This window comes from Desarmillaria tabescens, assembly GCF_030435595.1.
Source record: "Desarmillaria tabescens strain CCBAS 213 chromosome Unknown EV420scaffold_78, whole genome shotgun sequence".
NCBI lineage: Eukaryota > Fungi > Basidiomycota > Agaricomycetes > Agaricales > Physalacriaceae > Desarmillaria > Desarmillaria tabescens.
In genome coordinates, this window is record NW_026848377.1 from 18,017 (window position 1) to 37,329 (window position 19,313).

At 47.6% G+C, this 19,313-nt stretch overlaps 6 protein-coding genes across 6 annotated transcripts; 2 read left to right on the forward strand and 4 right to left on the reverse strand.

The window, feature by feature from the left end:
- Nucleotides 1-1,284: 1,284 nt before the first annotated feature.
- EV420DRAFT_1486009 (uncharacterized protein) lies at nt 1,285-3,492 on the reverse strand (the record flags this gene model as incomplete). Its single annotated transcript, XM_060470335.1, has 7 exons — nt 1,285-1,723; nt 1,782-1,804; nt 1,864-2,351; nt 2,410-2,534; nt 2,581-2,728; nt 2,919-3,046; nt 3,479-3,492. The coding sequence occupies 7 exons, from the start codon at nt 3,490-3,492 to the stop codon at nt 1,285-1,287; spliced, it is 1,365 nt and encodes a 454-aa protein (XP_060323505.1).
- A 1,099-nt stretch (nt 3,493-4,591) lies between these two features.
- On the reverse strand, nt 4,592-6,399 carry EV420DRAFT_1486010 (uncharacterized protein; the record flags this gene model as incomplete). Its single annotated transcript, XM_060470336.1, has 9 exons — nt 4,592-4,869; nt 4,925-4,997; nt 5,302-5,349; nt 5,414-5,440; nt 5,466-5,549; nt 5,737-5,819; nt 5,954-6,079; nt 6,136-6,171; nt 6,339-6,399. 9 exons carry the CDS (start codon nt 6,397-6,399, stop codon nt 4,592-4,594), a joined length of 816 nt encoding a protein of 271 aa, XP_060323506.1.
- Nucleotides 6,400-7,004: 605 nt separating this feature from the next.
- Nucleotides 7,005-7,930, forward strand: EV420DRAFT_1752747 (uncharacterized protein). Its single transcript, XM_060480419.1, has 3 exons — nt 7,005-7,105; nt 7,225-7,309; nt 7,482-7,930. The coding sequence occupies exons 1-3, from the start codon at nt 7,013-7,015 to the stop codon at nt 7,733-7,735; spliced, it is 432 nt and encodes a 143-aa protein (XP_060323507.1). The 5' UTR covers nt 7,005-7,012; the 3' UTR covers nt 7,736-7,930.
- EV420DRAFT_1582048 (uncharacterized protein) lies at nt 7,931-9,956 on the reverse strand. Its single transcript, XM_060474687.1, has 5 exons — nt 9,898-9,956; nt 9,798-9,846; nt 9,691-9,748; nt 9,293-9,640; nt 7,931-9,239 (listed from the first exon to the last, which is right to left on the reverse strand). Exons 4-5 carry the CDS (start codon nt 9,621-9,623, stop codon nt 8,107-8,109), a joined length of 1,464 nt encoding a protein of 487 aa, XP_060323508.1. The 5' UTR covers nt 9,624-9,640; nt 9,691-9,748; nt 9,798-9,846; nt 9,898-9,956; the 3' UTR covers nt 7,931-8,106.
- Nucleotides 9,957-17,195: 7,239 nt separating this feature from the next.
- On the reverse strand, nt 17,196-17,490 carry EV420DRAFT_1650575 (uncharacterized protein; the record flags this gene model as incomplete). Its single annotated transcript, XM_060478472.1, has 2 exons — nt 17,196-17,362; nt 17,415-17,490. The coding sequence occupies 2 exons, from the start codon at nt 17,488-17,490 to the stop codon at nt 17,196-17,198; spliced, it is 243 nt and encodes an 80-aa protein (XP_060323509.1).
- Nucleotides 17,491-18,823: 1,333 nt separating this feature from the next.
- Nucleotides 18,824-19,111, forward strand: EV420DRAFT_1582071 (uncharacterized protein; the record flags this gene model as incomplete). Its single annotated transcript, XM_060474688.1, has 1 exon — nt 18,824-19,111. A coding segment is annotated over one exon (288 nt), but the record flags the coding sequence as incomplete, so codon positions are not given.
- Nucleotides 19,112-19,313: the final 202 nt, after the last annotated feature.

Genomic DNA, 19,313 nt, shown 5'->3' on the forward strand with positions numbered 1-19,313 from the left:
ACAGCATGCTAGGTGACTGTTAAGGAACGGCTTGAGGATTTCAAGCGTGGATATGGGGACGGCAAAGACATCGAGGAAGACGGGATGGGTCACCCTCTCGGATTGTCCGTCGACTCTCTGTATGCAGGCGTTTGTTGACATTCTGGGATAGGGAAGAATTTGTGCCTAACGAAGAGCAACAGGAAACCCGGCAGAAAGAGCACAGTATTCAGTTAGTTTTCCCTATTGCTTCTGACCAGGTTTAATATTCTCCTACTAGAATCGAAGAGCCACCACGGAAAAATGCACGGAATTGAGGAGGTAGTTGAGAATTCCGTCCGGGAGAAGCTCGACACCCGATTCAGCACCAACAAGAAAGAGATGGCAGACGCTGTTAAACCTGTAGTCTCGCGTAAGTTTCAAGTCTATCGACACCTCGGAGCCATCCATAACTGTAACCCAGCTGCTGTTCGGAAGATCAGGCCCCCTACCTAAACGCGCCTGACTCAACAACGTCCGAGTCTCGGTTGCCATGACCGAAACGAGACGTATCGATCTAATACTGCTTCCTAGGCTGGCTCATCAAAAATCCATGTTTTATCATCCAAATGGTAAAAAGTGGAAAATCAAGGCGCATGAAATGATCAAGTTTTCGAATTACGAGAAGACGAATGGGCATTTTCCGTCCAATGTAATGCGTACGGGGGGCCCTCGACTGCAAGGAATCTGAGCCCATCGAGCGCGGTTTCAGGATATTTGCGCACTGGGAGCCTAAGGAGAGAGAGGGACAAGAATTTTGAGATTAAGATAGTGATGTATAGGTGAACCATTGCAGGAAATGTTTCTCGACACTCAGCATCGTAAAATTACCTTTGCTGGCAAGCAGACGTAAGTGCGTCGCGGTTCGAACCAAGGAGGGGTCGGTGCCGACACGGCAGGCACCACGCTTATCTATTTTTAGTTCCGGCCTCGACTACCCACTCTTTGTCTCATCTAATGTGCAATTGCGCCTGAAATTCCCGAAACTTCGCACAGGAACAGGATGGATTCTTCAGGTAGGGTCGAGTGTCGATGACTTGTAGAACAAATAGCCTAGTAGTCTAGCTTGGTGGCAGTGGAATCTGGCGGAAAGGGGCATGAGGCATTAGAAAAGGGAGAGGTTCTCTCTGTAGCCTGCTTACTTTCGATGGCAGTCGCACCACAACCCCCGTCATAGAATGCAAAAATGTGTGTATTCAAGGATCCGTTTTATAGATACATCTCTATAAATTACTATCTACAGGAACAAGGGCAATATAACCCCTACTACGCGAAACTGCACCCGCGCACGTCACCCACTTCCCCCCAAACACCCACCTCACCCTCCTCACACACCAATACCCCACCCCACACCCAAACCTCCACCGTCATCCCCAGCCCAACAATCACCCCCACCACAAGCACCACATCCACACTCACCATACACGCCATAATACCCAGAAACACCAGCAACCATACCGAAGACACCAGCAGGCAAATCATCGGTATCCTTGCGGAGAACGCAAAGAAGAAATAGGTCCCGAAGAGGTCAAGGGACCTCTGCGTGAGAGTGGAAGTAGGGCCGAACCGATATCGGCTGATGAACCAGACGTCGCAGATAAGTCCGAAGCCAAATGCGGTAGCGGAGGCTGCTATGGTTAGTCGGGCAGAGGAGGACACGGCAAATTGGGAGTCGGGGGTGGTGGCAAAGACGGCGGTGTTTACTCTGTGAAAGGGAGATGTTAGGGATGGAGAGAATGAATGAATGGAGGATGGGGACGTACGCGATGAGTACTAGTGCTAGGAGCTACAAGACGGAACCAGTGTTAATTCCGCAATCAGAATAAAGCAAAAGAATGGACGCACCAAACCAGCAACATAAGTCCACTCCTCCTGCTGCTTCCCAAACGCAACCTCGAAATCCTTCTCCAGCTTTGCACATTTGAGTTCCTGGTAGATCGTAAAAGACAAGACGACGCGTTCCGCGAAGTTGAACTCTGGGAGAGGCTCGTCTATATCGCTGTATTGGGGGAGCGGGCTGGGGACCGTCAGTGGGCTGAGGAGGGAGCTGGATGGTGAGACGAGGAGGGGCTCGAAGATGTCGTCGTAGCCTCCACGGGGAGTGTTGTTGCCGCTCCCACTGCCACTGCTCGGCGTCATCGAAAGTCCCAGGATGTTTGGGCTGAGATGGTGGGGATCTGGAGACGGTGGTAGGGAGTGGACGATGTCTGGTACTGGTAAGAGTTGGAGGGTATGCGTCGGGGAAGAGTCGGTCACGGGATTTAGGCGGAGGAATATGATAGGTGATGAAGCTGAGTCAGCGCTGATGTTGTTATGCTGAGGGACGAGCTCGACTTTGATTCTAGAGGTGTGTGATTAGGACTGAGTGGTAATCGTATGACCAGCACATACTATGTATCTCAGCATCGAGCTCGACCAACGAGTATGTAGCACTTCCAAGCAGTGTCTTCTTGCTCTTCCTCACGACGGGCTGATACCACGCCTCGATTGTAATGGCACACACATTTTCCTCGTATCTGACGACATTCAAAGTCAAGTCATACTCAAAGAAAGACCACTCACAATTGGAATCCTGACGCCTTCTGGTCAGGATTCTGCCTGTCGAACCCGAGCCATACTTCATGTATGTTCGACGAACGCCCATCCTCGATAGTAATGACGGGTCTCCAGGGGTTTTCTGAACGAAGTGCGTGGAGGCCTTCGCTTCGAACTACTGAAAAATTCAGATTAGTGTACTGATTTCCAGGATCGCGTGAGGGGTCCTATATCCTGTACATTGGCAAGACGGAACCGATGGGAAGTGAAGCAAAAAATGATTCATCTTTGATGTTAAGATGTAGGGAAAGGAGGGCACTGTCTATCGAAGATGATCATCAAGAAGACGGAACGCATATAGGCACAGCATTCAGTATTCTCTGACACCCAGGCACGCTTGTTTCGGGAGCGGATAGACGCCTTGATTTTCTTCAGGGCCGGCGTTTGCTGAGAAAGGATTGCCGCTTCGTGGCTAGGCAGAATAAATTTGGTGCTGAATGTCGCGCAATGTACGAGTTATGGCGAAGTAATTGATAGTATGTATTGACTAGTATGGTGGAGTGAATCAGATTCGTGCTGTGAATGAAACGGATCGCCTACCGACAACGTATTGATCTCCAGGGAGGCATTACAAGGATTCGCAAGAACAAGAACGAGTGTAATGGGTGAACAAATGTACGTAGTATCGTCCAGAGAAACATAACACGCTTTGAATTCAGCATGTCGGCGGACAGGTTGAGCTGAGTATATGCGTGAACTCTCGGACTGTCCTTCATTGATAATCGATAATCAATAGAGAGGGAAAGACAGCTTCCCATGATATGTAGGAGGATGACGAAAGTTGATTCCGGAACAGCAAGAGGCGATACTACATGGGAATATCGTTATTAAGAGAAGAAAGGACATCTCGATGACTCACACGTACCTCAGAAATTCCATTTCTCGCTTGGAACTAAGCTGCCGGAAGCATTAGAAATAGTCGAGGAACATCAGCCTGACAATTTCATGTTGTGTTCCTAGACTATGAGATAAGTGTAAAAGCAACCGTATGAACCGTTTGAGCCTCTTACTGAGTTTCACTCTCATCCCAACAGAATCCGAAATTCGCCAGCACCGGTCATGGACTCGTCCGCGTCAGGCTGTATAATGAGAAGCGAGTGTGATTTGATATTTGGAGAGCCAGAGGAAGCATGAGCAGAGCACGAAACACGGCATGCATTAGCATAGATGCTTGCTCTTGACGCGCACCTTGCACGTCAGCCTTGTTGGTGCTGGGCATGGAACATATAGTAGTTGTAGTGCCGAAGAGAGTGAGTCAGTACCATCACAACGCAACGCTGATGAGAATTGAAGAAGCCTGGTGACATAGATGATGAGCTTCAGACACGATGGGGCGGCGCGCCGTGTACTCAAGCATAACAGCGCCAAATCGCATCACACTCAATATCGCAATTCTCGCATTTTTCCGAGACGAATCCCGCAGGCCAGCAAAGTCGTCCTCGTCCACTAGCTCCGGCTCCAGCTACGGTGAAGAGGCCAGACAGGTACCCCCTTCAACTTCCTCCCAATTATGAGAATGGACGTCTTCCGCGTGCAGGATTCCCGGGTCCGTAATACAGAATTCGTCAAAGTTCGGAGTGCGGGAAAGAATGCTCATGCGATGGTCTTGACTCGACACCTAATTATACGTCCGGCTCCCTGTGCAGAAAATATTCGACCAGTAGTCTTGATATGGTCGATCGTTGTCTGGTCGCATTGAGTGCAGGTTCCGGTCGAAACGTTCGCTTTTTGTGTATGAAGGGGAAAGACATTCCTGTAGGGGTATATATTCGAGCTCGAGAAAGGGGGAGGAGAATTTGTCTCCATCTCTGTGAGATTGGGTAGTAGTTGCCGATCTACATTCATGGGTCCAGATGAAGGACTTGGGGGTCCGTAAGTGCGAGAAGCTGGTGTACGTGCTTGCAAGCAGCAAGGATTCCTTCACAGAATGCAAGGTGAACGACGGAGACGAGCATGTTAACAGGAGTAACGTACCCCTTCAGTGGTCTGTCTTGCCAGTAGATGCATTCTTCCCTATCCGTGATACCCGCGACTTAGCTGGAGTGAAGTAGCGTGTGAGTTCGGCAGATAATACTAAAAGCAAACTGAAATACTGTACCATCATGCGTGTCCCTTCGGCTTTTGCGCAGAAGCCGGTACCACGGAACGTGGCAGGGCAATGAGCTTCTATACAATCTTCGTCCGCTGCAGTAGCAGCAATCCTAACGTGTGCGTACTGAACCGCGGTGAAAGTTATTAACCCCAACCAAGGAGCACCTAGACAATCTTCGTAAATGGACAGAAGACCCCCACAATGCCGTAATACACGTACTTGTAATATTATACTGTCCGTGGTACGCAAACGACAATTCGCCTGATGTTACGGCATCCTCCTGCGACGATAGCTGTTTTGCGTTGTGAGATGACTTAAATCAGAAGTTCGTCGAAAACTTCCTCTGCAGCGCGCGCGCATAGCCCTCTATGCTTATCTTCACTGTAGAGGACGAGATAGTTGCAGCTGCAGATACAATGAATATCGAGGAGCGAGCAGGATGACGGGAAGACTTGCCGTAGCTGATCGCAATGTACAGTCTGATTCTGCTGATGAGAAATTCAGTGATGGCGAGACGTTTTCTTGAACAATGGGTGTTGGAATTACTGTGGCTGTACGAGCCGTCGGAATCAACCGGCTCCGAACCCGTTACGTACCGTACCCGCAGTTTTCTTTTCTTTACCGTTTACCACCATGTCGACATACTAGGTATAAACGAGTTGCTCATTTTCGTTCCCTCCCGTGCTCGAATCTCAACAATGGGCGTACCTCATTTCCATCTAATGATGGCTGCTCCTTTTTCCGCATTCAAGCCACTCACAATTGTGGTAGATCTTGAGAAAAGATCCAAGGTTCTGGATAAAGCGTTCAGTGGACGACCCAGGATATTGGAAGAAAGCCATACCTGGGAAGGGCGCATAGCCATGAGATTGCCACGATGATACTCGGTCCTCGATAGTTATCCCAATATAACTTTAAGCTTCGATGTGGACGATGGTTAGTCGCTGTGACATTTCAAAATAGCGTGGTCAAGGATGCAGGGGCGTATCGGCGACAAAATGAAATCCTTGCATGACCTCCGGGACGTTCACCTTTGTGTGACTGGCGGGTGAGGACTGAGCATTCCCAGGCGTAGTCTTACGTAGATCTAGGGCCAGTATAATCGTGAGATCACCTGCATTGTCCTTCGTAAATAAGCCAAAGAATACGGATAAAAGAGATATAACGAAAAAGACGCGTACCGGAAATCAAATCGAGGCTGAAGGGAAGTCGTTAGTAAGAAGCTGACAGATTTATTGACTATATTACCTTGTGAGAGAGACTTTCCAAGCACGGAAACCCATTCACCCGAGCTAGCTAGCAGAACATTAATCGCCTTTTCCTGCCTTCCAGAGGAATGCGGTAGAGCGTAGCAGCATGGATTGTGAGCAGAACCTTCGTAGCTTGTGGCATCACAGAATGGTCATGAGCAGTCATAATTCGTGGCTCACACATCTTCTGTGTTTGCCGGCCTTGCACGGAGAACACTATACAAGTCCAGTAAACAGGAGAATTCCGACCTTGGTGTGACGGCCATACCACATCATTCTTGAACCTGTATGCATCCTTCTACCAGAGTGATCCACTGAATCGGTATACACCTAAAGGAAATTCCTCAGTTCGAGGCTCAGCATAATCGAATGGCAAGTCGTACATTGATCCTTCCCACGGTAAAGCACCGAGGAGCAGCACAACTCTCCGTCGCTATCTGACATGGTCGCCAGCCTTCAGTCCTGAGTTGTGTCCCTTCCCACCATCCATCGTCCCAGTCCATGCGAATAACCAAGCTCTTTCCACTCAAAATGGGCCACGATTACAAGAGCCGATAAGATTGTCATAAATTGGAGGGGCGGATCGTGAGTCGAGGACGGGAGACGCGCGACACGGTGGCCGTTGAATGAAAAGATTGTGGATGTTTTTCCTTGGCCGGCACCGGCCCGGCGGCCCTTCTGAGTTGCACAGCCACTATGGGGTGAATCGACTACGCGCTCATTGACATGACGACGAAGGTGAATGACGTGTCATTTAAACGTGAAGACTAACTGAACTATACATATTTCATTTAAGCACCTGCCGCGATACTGAACTTCCACCCTGTTGGAAAACGGGGTATCGGTTCGTTCCCAGTGTCACATGCGCCGTAGCAAGCCAATAGTACTGCGCTTGGCTGAGCTCTGCAAACGCATGAGGATCTACCCTAAAGTACCTACTTTTATACTAAATGTACTTTTACTAGAATATTCCATGCTTTTCCTAAGACTTCTACCTTAATAAGCAACTTCGGCATGATGCCAGATTGCCAAATCCCAACACACCCATCATGTATTCATGGGGACAGACCCTTTCTTGGCTGTCATTGTTTTTACTTCCCCCTCTGAGCTGCTGCTCCTCGTTTTCTCGTGCTGCCATCCAGCCTCAATAGTACGAGATTTCTCTGGTACAACGTATTCCGTAGTACCCGCATTTTCGCATTCTAGATGTTACTTATAATGCGACTGCGGTGGAGGATGCAGAACCTGTTCATTCACTCCCTTTCCCAGTACCTCGTGTGCAAATCTATCATCATCTGCGAGTATCTCGTCTTCTACAACGAAAATAGGCATAGAGGGCTATGCGTTTGCACTTGTGAGTGAACTTTCGATGAATCTCTGATTTGAATCATATCATAACGGAGAACAGTAATCAATATTGCGGCCAGTTTGAGAAGACGTCGTTACACTATCTGAATTGTCATTGGTGTACTATGGTCAGTATAACAAGTACAGGAGTCGTCTGTCATTTACGGAGGATTTCATAGGTGCTGCTTCCCTTGGGGTTGACAGCTTTCACTGCGATTCTGTACGCGTACTTCAGCGGCGCTGGCATGGACGGAGAAGTTTTCATCGCCTTTCTACGAAGTTTGACGCATTCTCATCATTGTACGCACCTGACGTTTCCGTGGTACCTGCTTCTGCCAGTGTGCCAGTCGACAGGATATGCGAAGCATGGATACGCTATTGGTACATTGTACTAGGGTCTCGCAACTACGGAGGCACCAAGTCGCATCACTAAACCTTCTTTTCCGCACCACAACTTTGACAGGAAGTTTGTCCACTCTCTATTACTGAACCCACGCATACTGCACGTGGAAGACGTCCGTCTCGGAGTTGAATAAAGGATTGCTCTTGGTCCGGTTGATTGGAAGGCTTATGGAAAATTGAACGGGAGCTGGTACTACCCGGAGAGGTAAGCTCGGCCGTTGAATAACCGAAAGTCGTGAATGCCGGAGATGAGGAATCTATAACAACGTCGTTACCGGCGTCAAGATAGAATATGCACTACCTAAATAAAGCAGGAGGATCCAAAGGAGGAGATTTAAATACTACTTTATAACGAAGGAAATCATCAGGACGTGGAATATGGAAAGTGCAAAGTAACCGAAACTATATGTGAGGTATGTAATTCGTCCATTGTACTGTATGAAAGGCTAGCTGTGGTAGTGAACGTAGCTGTGTAAAAGCGAGGACGATCAGTATAATCCGCCCAACGATGTATATGATGCCGCCAACAGCTGATAATGAAAACGAACAGGGCTTCCAAACGGTCCCCCAGATAGAAGAGTCCATCCACCAATATGGAAGTAGACGTCGTAGCTTCAACATCCACTTGGGACAAGACCCCCGGACAATGAAAGCAGAAACGGCTGTTAGGACTCCAATCATGACTGCCACAGACGAAAATCGCCACAGTACCATTTCGGTGTGGGATGGAAAGTAGGATGACCAAGCCATGCAATGGAAGGCCCCGAATAATGATCCTACACAAATCCCGACCATAAGGCGTATCGGGCTATCATTGGAGGTACCTGAGGAAAGTGGACAGGCGCCTTCTCCAATGTTGCGATGTGCTTCTTCCTCTAAGAAAAAGAAAAAATCTGCAACCACCCAGCAAACCCATGTCAATGCATTTATTACCCCACCTATTGAATAATCGCCCGAGGAAGCCATTGGGGAAGCAGATTTTTTATGACTTTTTGTTGCCAATGTTCGCATGAGTTCACTTGAGTTCAACGGATCCAAAGATATATGATAACTAACATTGAGTGGTTTATGCCACCACAAGCAGTAAGTCATGATACTGAGGCAAGCAAATGCAAGTGCTGCCATTTCAAGGAGCGTGATCGGGAGACCCTGAACGCCTCGAGCGATGCATTGCACGATGAACCAGGATATTTGGAGGATAGATATAGTTTTTGAAAGTGCGTCGCCTTTGCTTTTGTCCTCTATGGTCTCTGCACTGATTGTTACCAGGGTCTTGGCCAGCCCTGGGTGGGATTTGAGCTGGCGGAGACCGACAATGACTCCTCTGATATTCTCAGTTTCCCAACTGCAGTCGGATAGGAGTAGAGAGTCCGAATCCGTGGTACGATTCAACAAGTCTTCGTAGACTGATTCCGGCATATGGGTGTAGTAGAACCCCCCCATGCTGAGAAAAAATCCATGAGCAAGTGTTGGCTTTGATTCATCTGATTTCTCTCTCCAAGCATGGATCACTGATGCAATAGAGATTTTCTCTCCTGTTGATCTCCACTGTAAATCTGGACAGCTTCTGAATATATGAAATACCCACCGTGACGCACCTTCCAAGCAACCATAAACTGTGCTGTAGCCCATGCAACAATCACCTCCGGTGCAAAAATTGCAGCAATCATAAGTCTCATGCGTTCAATAGCGCAGTAAATTGCTCCCTTAGTCGTGATGTTACGACCTGGGATGTTCGGGTGTATGGCAAGCCAAGTACATGCGAATATTGTTGCGAGACAGCTCCATATGATATTCAAAACTGTTCGTTGATCTTTCGAAGATGCAGGCATGCCTTGGTCATCCTCGGGAGATATAGGTTCTCCATAGGCATGAGAGGTGAAAAGGAGAAAAGGAATGGGCATAAAAATTCGGTTCATGGCAATGCTTCGAAGGACTTTGTGAGGCATTACGCTGGAAGACGACATGTGAAAAATCAGGACGAACCTTTTCTATATTGACGGAAGGAACAGAGCCCGAGAAATTTGTTGTCGCTACTCGAGTTCTGCATATAAGTTAGGTTGTTGAGTGGCAAATATGTTAAAGATAAATACCAAAACGTCAGGCAGATGATTACTTTCACGAGCTTGAGAATGTGAGATCCTTTGTCGAACGTTAGCTGAATGAATAAGTGATATGGAAAGATTCAAATACAAGGAATGCAATGAACGGGTCACAGTGAAAGGGAAGTACCGTGGAGAAATGGATGGTGGTTGTTAAGCGAGAGGAGAGAAAGCTGTATGCCCGTTTATAACACATGCATACCTGGACCACAGCATTTGATGTGGATCATCATTCCAGGGGTTTCACCATATCGATCCAATCAGGATGTTGGGAATTGAAAGAACATCACTCTTGGCAGGTGCTAACTTCGGCATGTCAAAATGCAATGAAGGATTGAAACAGATGTGATTTCGACACATTCAAAGGAGCCGAATGAACAGATTCCTTAGTCTGCTTATTTTCGACAGTGCTTCATTGATTTCCTGACAAGAACGTCAATGATGAAAGTTGTTCGCTTCACGCAAGGCTGTCTACGGCAACAGCAGAACGGATGTCGGAGATTGGCACTGGTTTCCAGATCAACTCATCCAATGCTCATCATAGTGCTGTTCGAAGGACCGAGATCCTGACGGCGATTTGAACCCGACACTTGCTCTAAGACCCTCGAAAACCCGTCAACGATGGAACATTCATGCACGAACATGATGGAGTCTCCAGGTAGTGCCGAGTGTCAACGACTTGTACAACAAACTACTATCTAGCTTGGTAGCGGTGAAATTTGAAATTTGGCGCATGTATCCTGCTTACTCTCGATGGCAGTCGCACAATAACATCCGTCATAGAAAGCAAAAAATGTGTGTATTCCGGGATCTGCTTGTATTAGATACATCTCTATAAATTACTTATCTACAGGAAAGGATGCAGTATATACTATGCGAAACAACCCTATCCTCCTCGCGCACTAACACCCCACCCATACCCACATCTCCGCCGTCCTCCTGTTAAGAACCAAGGTATTTCGAGCTAATACACAAAGTAATGAGTACTCGAGTAAAACCCAAGTCGTGAGCGAGGATATCCGTAAGCTGAGTTCCAACCACCAAGAGGGATCCGTAAGGGTGCTAACAAGCGCTAGGCGTAGTTAACGGGGCGTCAGCAAGCGCTAGGCGTAACTAACAGGGTTTCCGAAAAGCGCTAGGCGTAGTCGGGAAGCAATTGATTGGCAAGCGCTTGGCGTAACCGATCAGAGATGCTTAGTTCACACAGTTAAGTGGACTTCGAAGATGAGTAAAAGTAGCTTAAGATTCTAATACAATGGTAAAGACAATATTTATATGCTACTAGTAAGGAATTGAGTCATTATAATTATACAATGTTCCGTAGTATTCTAGTATCAGCAAGAAGAATAGAGAAAATACCGGTAGGCCGAGGTCAAGGCCGAGAAGGCCGAGAGCAGGCATATGTTGACTCATGCTCAGTTCGGAAAAGACCCCGATATCCATAACACATCCCCAGCCCAATAAACACCCCCACCAACAGCACCACATCCACACTAACCACACACGCCATAATCCCCAAAAACACCAACAACCACACCAAAGACACCATCAGGCAAATCATCGGTATCCTTGCCGAGAACACAAAGAAGAAGTATGTCCCGAAGAGGTCGAGGGACCTCTGCGTGAGCGTGGAGGTAAGGCCGAACTGGTATCGGATGATGAACGAGATGTCGCAGACAAGGCGAGGTCTGAGGTTGTGGCACAGGCGGCCACAGTCAGTCGGGCGGGGGAGGACACAGCGAATTGGGAATCGAGGGTGATGGTGAAGACGGCGGTGTTAAAGCTGTGGGAGGATAGGGTTAGGGATGGGGAGAAAGAAAGCATGTGGGATGTCGATGATGGACAGGCGCCGGACAGGAATAGATCATTCTTATTTAGGAACCGGGTTCATTGAACAAAGGGGGTCCTGGAATAGATTTTGCCAGGAATACGATAGGTGATGAGGATGTGTTCGTGTTCATGTTGTTACGTTTGTTGAGATTCGAGCACGGGAGGGAACGAAAATGAGCAACTCGTTTATACCTAGTATGTCGACATGGTGGTAAACGGTAAAGAAAAGAAAACTGCGGGTACGGTACGTAACGGGTTCGGAGCCGGTTGATTCCGACGGCTCGTACAGCCACAGTAATTCCAACAACGTTGAGGGACACGAGGGACATCGATTTCTAAAGTTGTGTGATTAGGAATGAGTGGTTAAAGTGTGATAGCACGTCCTATGTATCTGAGCATCAAGCTCGACCAGCGAGTACGTAGCACTTCCAAATAATTTCTTCTTGCTCTTCCTCGCCATGGGTCAATACCACGCCTTGATCATAATCACAGGCGAATTTTCCTCATATCTAATGACAGTCAACGTCAAGTCATGTTCAAAGAAAGGTCGCTTACAATCGGAACCTCGACGCCTTCTGGTCAGGATTCTGCCCATCGGGCCCGAACCGTACTTCATGTATGTTGGACGAACGCCCATCCTCGATGTTAACGATAGGCCTCCAGGGGTTCTCTCACCGAACTGCATGAAGGCCCTCGCTTCGGAGTACTGTGAAAGTCAGATTCGTGTAAGGATCGCACGAGGGGTGGGAGTAAGTACCTGTGATATCCCATATCCTGTACATTGGGATCGAGGGGAGGTGAAGTGAAAAATGGGCCGTCTTCGACGCTTGATGAAGGGAAACACGGGCATTACCTATCGAAGATGATCAGTGACAAGACAGAGCGCATATAGGCACCACATTCAGTGCTCTCTCACACCCACGCACAGAAGCTTGCTTCGGGAGCTAATAAACGCTATGATGTTCTTCAGGGCCCGCATTTTCTGAGAAAGGATTGCTGCTCTCTGACAATAATATCACTGCAGGCTGGGGAGAATGAGTTTTTCTGCGGCACGTTGCAGATGAATCAAGTCGGAACGAACACTTCAAGGCAAGTATAGATCCGCAGGCTGGAGGGGAATCAGATTTGTGACTTAAATGAAACGGAGCGCGTTCCGGTAATCTATTGATCGCCAGAGTGGCATTAGAAAGATTTACGGGAATGAGTGGAACGGACGGACATACGCAGTAGTATTGCTGTCACGAGAACCTACATCTCTCTTCGGAATATGCTTCCTGGCGTAATGGGATATCGCACAGGCGTAAGGGCGTCCAGCTGGGTGTATGCGGCAATTATCGAAGCATCCTTCGTTGATGGCAATCATTAGAGAAACTTGGGTTTCCATGATACGTAGAGGATGATGGAAATTGATGCCGGAACCGCAAGAGGCTATACACAGGCGGCTAAACCGTTACTACACAAGAACATCGGTATTGAGAGAAAAACGGACACCTCGAAGACTCACCTCGGAAGTTCCCTATGTCGCTTGGTGCGGCACTTGAAAACCGTCGTTTGGTGAGGTCGCAGAAACGCTTCATTCGTGGAACAAACAGCCAACAGTAATAGCACCTGCGGTGATGCCTGGATTGTCCTAACGAAAGAATACAGGAATGACGCGTATTGCATATCACATCGAGGTCGGAATAGCGATGGACACTGGCATAGTTACAGGATGCCGTTGCTGTGAACATTATTTGCTACTATTACCGTGTGAGGGACTCTTCGAGTAGGATTCGATGAAAGTTCACGCACCCGAGCTAGTTAGCAGCACATTGGTCAACGTTCTCAGTACAGGCTGGCACAAAGAGCAGGCGCCTTCCATTCGAGCGTAGCGGCATGGAAATCGGAGCAGAATCTTCTTAACATGTGGCATCACATAGTAGTCGTAGGCGGCGCCGACATCCTCTGCCTATAAGGCACAACAATCGGCCTCATGTGGAGAACGCTATACGAGCTCAGTAAGCAGAAGAATTAACCTTGGATGAAGGGCGTACCACAACCTGTTTGGACCTATAAATCCTTCCATCTTTTCACCAGATTGCGCTCGAGCAACTCGCGTTATTGGTATGCACCTAAGGGAAATCATTCAGTTCGAGGCTCAGTACAGCTGAATGGCAAACCATACCTCGGGCCTTCCTTCCAAAATCAGGCGTCAACGAACAGTATCATCCCGCATCGCTATCTGACTCGCCAGCCTCTTCCCAGCCTCTTTCATCCCAGGCAACGCGAATATCCCGGCTCCTCCCATTCAAGACGGTCCACAAGGACAAGGTCGAGAAGCGTGAATTGGAAGGGTAGGTTGTGGGTTGAAGAAGCGAAAAGAGCGAGATGGTGGCCGTTGAATGGAAAGATTGTGAATGTTTGTCCTTGGCCGGCACCGGCCCTCGTGAGTTGCACAGCCACCGTCAGCTCTCATTAGGACTACGCGCTCATTGACGCGACGATGACGCAGAAAGACGCGTCATATAAGGAGGATGAATAACTATAATGTTGAACTTTCATTAAAGCATCTGCAACAATAGTCAATCACTGGAACGGTGGCAAAACAGACCAATGTTAAATTTCATTGCACGTAATAGTTCTCAGAATGCATGGATACAAAGAATGGTGATGGAAGCTATATCAACCCCAAGCGAGGAGACATCCGTACAATCCTCTGTAAACTAACCCAAGACCAGTAATACACGTACTTCTTATACTGGCCACCGTACGCCAATGACAATTGCAACTGGTCTCATGGCATCTTCTGAAGCTGGCCGCGACAATTATTGCTGATTTCCGCTATGAGATAGTTTACAAAGACGATTCATCGGAAACTCCCTCACCGAGGCTAGTTAGCATAAGGCAACTGAATACCTCTCGCTATCTATCTTCGATGTCTCGGCTGCCGTGGTTATGGTGGCACGGCGCAAAGAGCGGATCCATGATCCTAGATAAACCTCCCAGCGAACATCCCAGCATATTGAAACAAAGACATACCTTGAAAATGCGCATAGCTGTGAGAACGCTGCCAGCCCTTGTTATCCATCGCAACGAAACTTCAGGCCTCGATGAAGACAATAATAATTCACCTATGACATTCCAGAATAGCACGATTAATGAGGCGGGGTGTACTGACGACAAAGTGAAATCTTTTTACAACCTCCGGGGCATTTGAAACCCTTTACCTTTTCGTCACCGGCAGGTGGGACTGAGCGTTCCCAGTGATAGCCTTCTGTAGGCCTGGTGTCATACAATCGAGAAACGTAGGATAATCTGTATTGTCCTTCATAAATGAGTCAAAGAATACAGATACAACGAAAAAGATGCGTACCGGATATCGCATCGAGACCGGGAATACAATATCTGTTATAGACAGATACCAGCGTACTGACTCAAAGTCGTTGCTACGAAGCCATCCGCGTTATTAACTTCTACTACCTTGTGAGAGAGAGACTTTTCAAGTACAGAAATTCACTCACCCGAGCTATCTAGCAGGCCATTCATGGTCTTTTCCCATTTTTCTGAGTAGGGCTGGCACAGATAATAGGTACCTTCCAGCAGAATGCACTCGAGCCTAGCTGCATGGATTGGGAGCAGAATCTTTGTAGCTTGTGGCTTGCGCGGTCATAATTGGCCGTTCACATGTCCTCTGCGTTTCAGCTCAAGGTAAAGGTCTGACCGTGATATAAAACGCTGTATGAATATCAGTTGAAAGCAGAAAAAAAAAATCTGGGACGTCCGACATACCACGTACTGCTTGCTCTCGTATACATCCTTTCACCAGATTCTACCAGATGCGACTCGCGTTATTGGTATTCACCTAGCAACATTCACTCAGTTCAAGAATCAACTTAGCCGATTTGCGAACGTACCTTCAACCTCTAGGGTTAGACCGTTGATAAGCAAGATAATTTTGCGTCCGTACCTTGGGTCAGCGACCATCTTCATCTTGGGCAGCGCGAATAGACAGGCTCCTCCCTCTCAGGATGGACCACGATTATAAGGTGGAGAGGAGTATCGTGAATTGAAGTGGTAGCTCGTGAGTCGAGGACGGGAGACGGGCGACATGGTGGCCGTTGGAAGAAAAGATTGTGGATATTTGCCGCCGGCACCGGCTTGGCGGCCGTGAATTGCACAGCCACCATCGGTCCTCTTAGGACTACGCACTCATTGACGCGACGATGGTGCTGAACGACGCGTCGTCTGAGCGTGATGGCAACTGTAATACTCATATTTAGTTTCTACAATGCTGAACCACTGCCCGTCACGTTCTCAGCCACCATTTTTGTATCAGTTCCCCCTCGCCGCTCCTAGTCTTCTCGCGCTGCTGTCGAGCTGCAATAATTTGATCGTCAAACGGGGCCGTCAATAAAATTTCGCGTACTCTCAAGCTGGCGTGATTCAACTATGTGTGGCAAAAGCTATTTTTATTCGGGGCTAAGCAACGAGCAGGATCAGAAAGGCTTGGAAGAATGCGCTTGATTTGTTTGCGCCCAATGGCCAAGTCAAGATGACGGAGGAACGCAGGTAAAAATTCTGACTGGAGGGAGATAGATGTGATTGACTCGGAAAGGTGTAACGCAAGTACGGGAGGTGCTACAGACCGGGAGAACAGGCTATCAAAATTGAAGGTCGGTTAAGTGTGTGATCGCTACGGAAGATACCGCTTACTTGTCTGGATAGATACAAGACGAAACCTAGAACGGAGAGCACTTTTCCGACGAAGTTACTGAAAGCCAGTGCTGGGGTCGGTGAAAGATGCTGGAAGACCAAGTCGCACTTGTATCGGTTTAAATCTGTGCCACGGAAAAGCCGAACTGATTGATGTGGCGTTTGTGCCAAGGAGGCTCTTTCCTAATGACTGAGAAGATGAGACGATATCTACCAGGGCAGTCAGAATCATTAACGAAATGAAAGCGAAGTAGCGGTAAATTTAATGACACTTAGATCACCACCCAAAATAGGAGCGTGAGATGAACGTACAGATCGACAGCACTGCCCACTGCCTGCGATCAAGACGCCGTTTTTTGGTGTTCCATTTCTAACAATTTCCTACTCGATTGCGGGGCTTGACTTCCTCTACGAGGGAACCAGGCTTTTCAGATAAATGCCAGTTAATTGTGTAAACAACACGGTGCACACATTGGTGTGAAGGCGTAACGACGTTCCCACAACTGCGGGAGAAGACAGAAAAAGAATAGCCCCAAGAGCCAAGACAAAAGATGGCCAACGGGGATGACAGGAATAGGTACCTGGGAAACAGAACGAGCCAGACGGGCTATGCTTCCTGCTTCAAGGAAATATTAATATCCTGATACAGAGGAGATGCGATGAAAGGTACTAGGTTATCGGTTATCTATCCATCGTATTCATCATTACGCAGTGATAGAAGCGTGGCGTAGAAATGCGCAGTCGACTTCGTCGCTTCTTTGCCCCTGGTAAATGATGTCGCTGTGAGGCTATTCCGGTAATTTGAACTTAGGCAATGGGATCAAAGGAGCAGAAGGGTCGCCGGCAGGAGCAAGCGCTTCTTCAAGCTCACTTCTGATCCCTTTCGAGCTTCTTCGATCCATCTCCTGGGGCACCTTTCGAAGTTCCAAATGCATACGCCGCAACGTCAAGATGGGTCTGGAGACGATGATGAACAGTAAGGTCCACATTGATATATCGGTGAGCTATTAACAGCAAGCGGACTTCAGCACGATCTGTCCACCATTGTATTGAGATAGTATACGGAAGAGAAACCATGATTCTTACCACTGTCTGGGGAAAGAGTGAGAAACAAGAGTGTCCAGAGGTTGGTAGTCGAATAATACCGGAAGACGAGAAACATGTGTCTGGGAAAGAAAGGATTATGTATGGCAGTATAAAACTAATGTGAGAACTGTTCGTAGTCAGCATCAATGGTAAATAATCAAAGTTATCAGAAGACATACCTTGAATATTTTACGTTCCCCGATAATTCCGTGTTGTAGAATTTGAGACTTTACTCGACGTTCAGAACGACGTCCCTCTCCTTGGTGTCTACCTCGAGGTATTCATCATCTGAGAGAGCTACACGTTAGTATATCGGTAGCAGAAAGTGAGAGGACATTCGCACCACGTGTTAGCAATTCCTTCCTCAAACGTTCTATGACGATCAGATATCGGCGCCTTCTGTAGCGAGATAGCAGTATAATTCAATATTCATGCTGAAATTATGGTAAAGCATCGGTAGGTTCGGTATGGTGTTGAAGATCCACTAGCACATCTGGAATATGTGAACTAGAAAGCGTAGTTGGAATGAGAACGCTTTTCGTGCTCGAAATGGGCGTACCATTGATTAGATAGCGACCGTTGCTGAAGCTGCTATGAAAGACTTTATCGGAAAGGGAGAAAGAATATAGGACGGAGAAAATAATCCCAGAATCGAAAATGCCATGAGCTGGATTATCATCGCGTAAGAAAGAGCCAGCAGTTTGATGACAGTCCGGAAGCGATTAGTGTGCGGTCCGGGATGCCGGATTCACGTTGATAGCTCCCGGATTTGTGCTGATGCCTTTCTTGCCTTACTACAAGGTCCGATTCATCATTCGAGTAAACCAGTGTCAGTCAAATGAGTACCGTGAGCTTGCGTTTTATCGTAGCTCGCTTATCATCTAATTACATGTTCGGCACAGGCCGACACTATAGCGAACTTGTCCTTCCAACGGACGTCAACTTGGATACACCGTTGGAATGTTATCTTAAGAAGATAGTCTTGGGCGCTTAGGTATGTCATGTATTGTTTGTTTACCACATTTCCGTTCAGTCGCCTGCAGCTGCAGTGTTGCCAGGAATCAGTCGTCAAGACACCATTATGCAGCCCCCTGGATTGCACGCAAAGAGACGAGAATAACACCGCACATCTGAATATTTATTCTTTTCAATGACTCGCTGCTCTCAGTCGTGTTGCTCTTGCTAACAATTCCATAAACAGACCGGCCAGAACATCCTTTCCTGGGCAAGTGCGGCCCTGCGCCAGTACCCACTTCTACAATCCCAATCCTCCGACGGTACTGATCCTTTCTCGGGCTTCCCCTAACCACGCGTTTACCTCGTCATTTCCCATAATATTGCACTATCCTGGCAATCAAGAACAAAACTGATCTACCTAAAGCCTCTGCAAGAAACCGATAATGTCCTTCAGCGGGGCGAAGAGAATTCTGCGTTCGACCCTTGCGTGCATGCGTTCAACTGCGTTTGAATGCGTTCAACTCGGATGCGTTTGCGTTCCTTCGATGCGTTCACATGCGTTACCTGCTAATGGCTACTCTACCTTCAAGAATAATACTATCATGTGTATTTACATGGCGCACTTACCTACTTTTGATGTATTTCCTGGACATGTATTGGCAGGTTTCTATGACTTAGAACAGTGTGAGACTCTCTTGGAAAGCCATAAAGGCATGGATTTTAATTGTTACATATCTTAGAATATAATCCTCCTACTTCAGTATCATTTCGCGTTGAAATAGTTGTGAACCCTTGCATTTTTTGGACTTTTGGTAAACCGAAAAACTCGTGTGCACCTCTCGAATCGACGCAACTCACTTACGCAACTCAAAAATAAGTCACGCATGCGTTAATAAATCGAACGCGAGCGTCGTTGTAATAAACGCATGCGTTGCCCAAAGT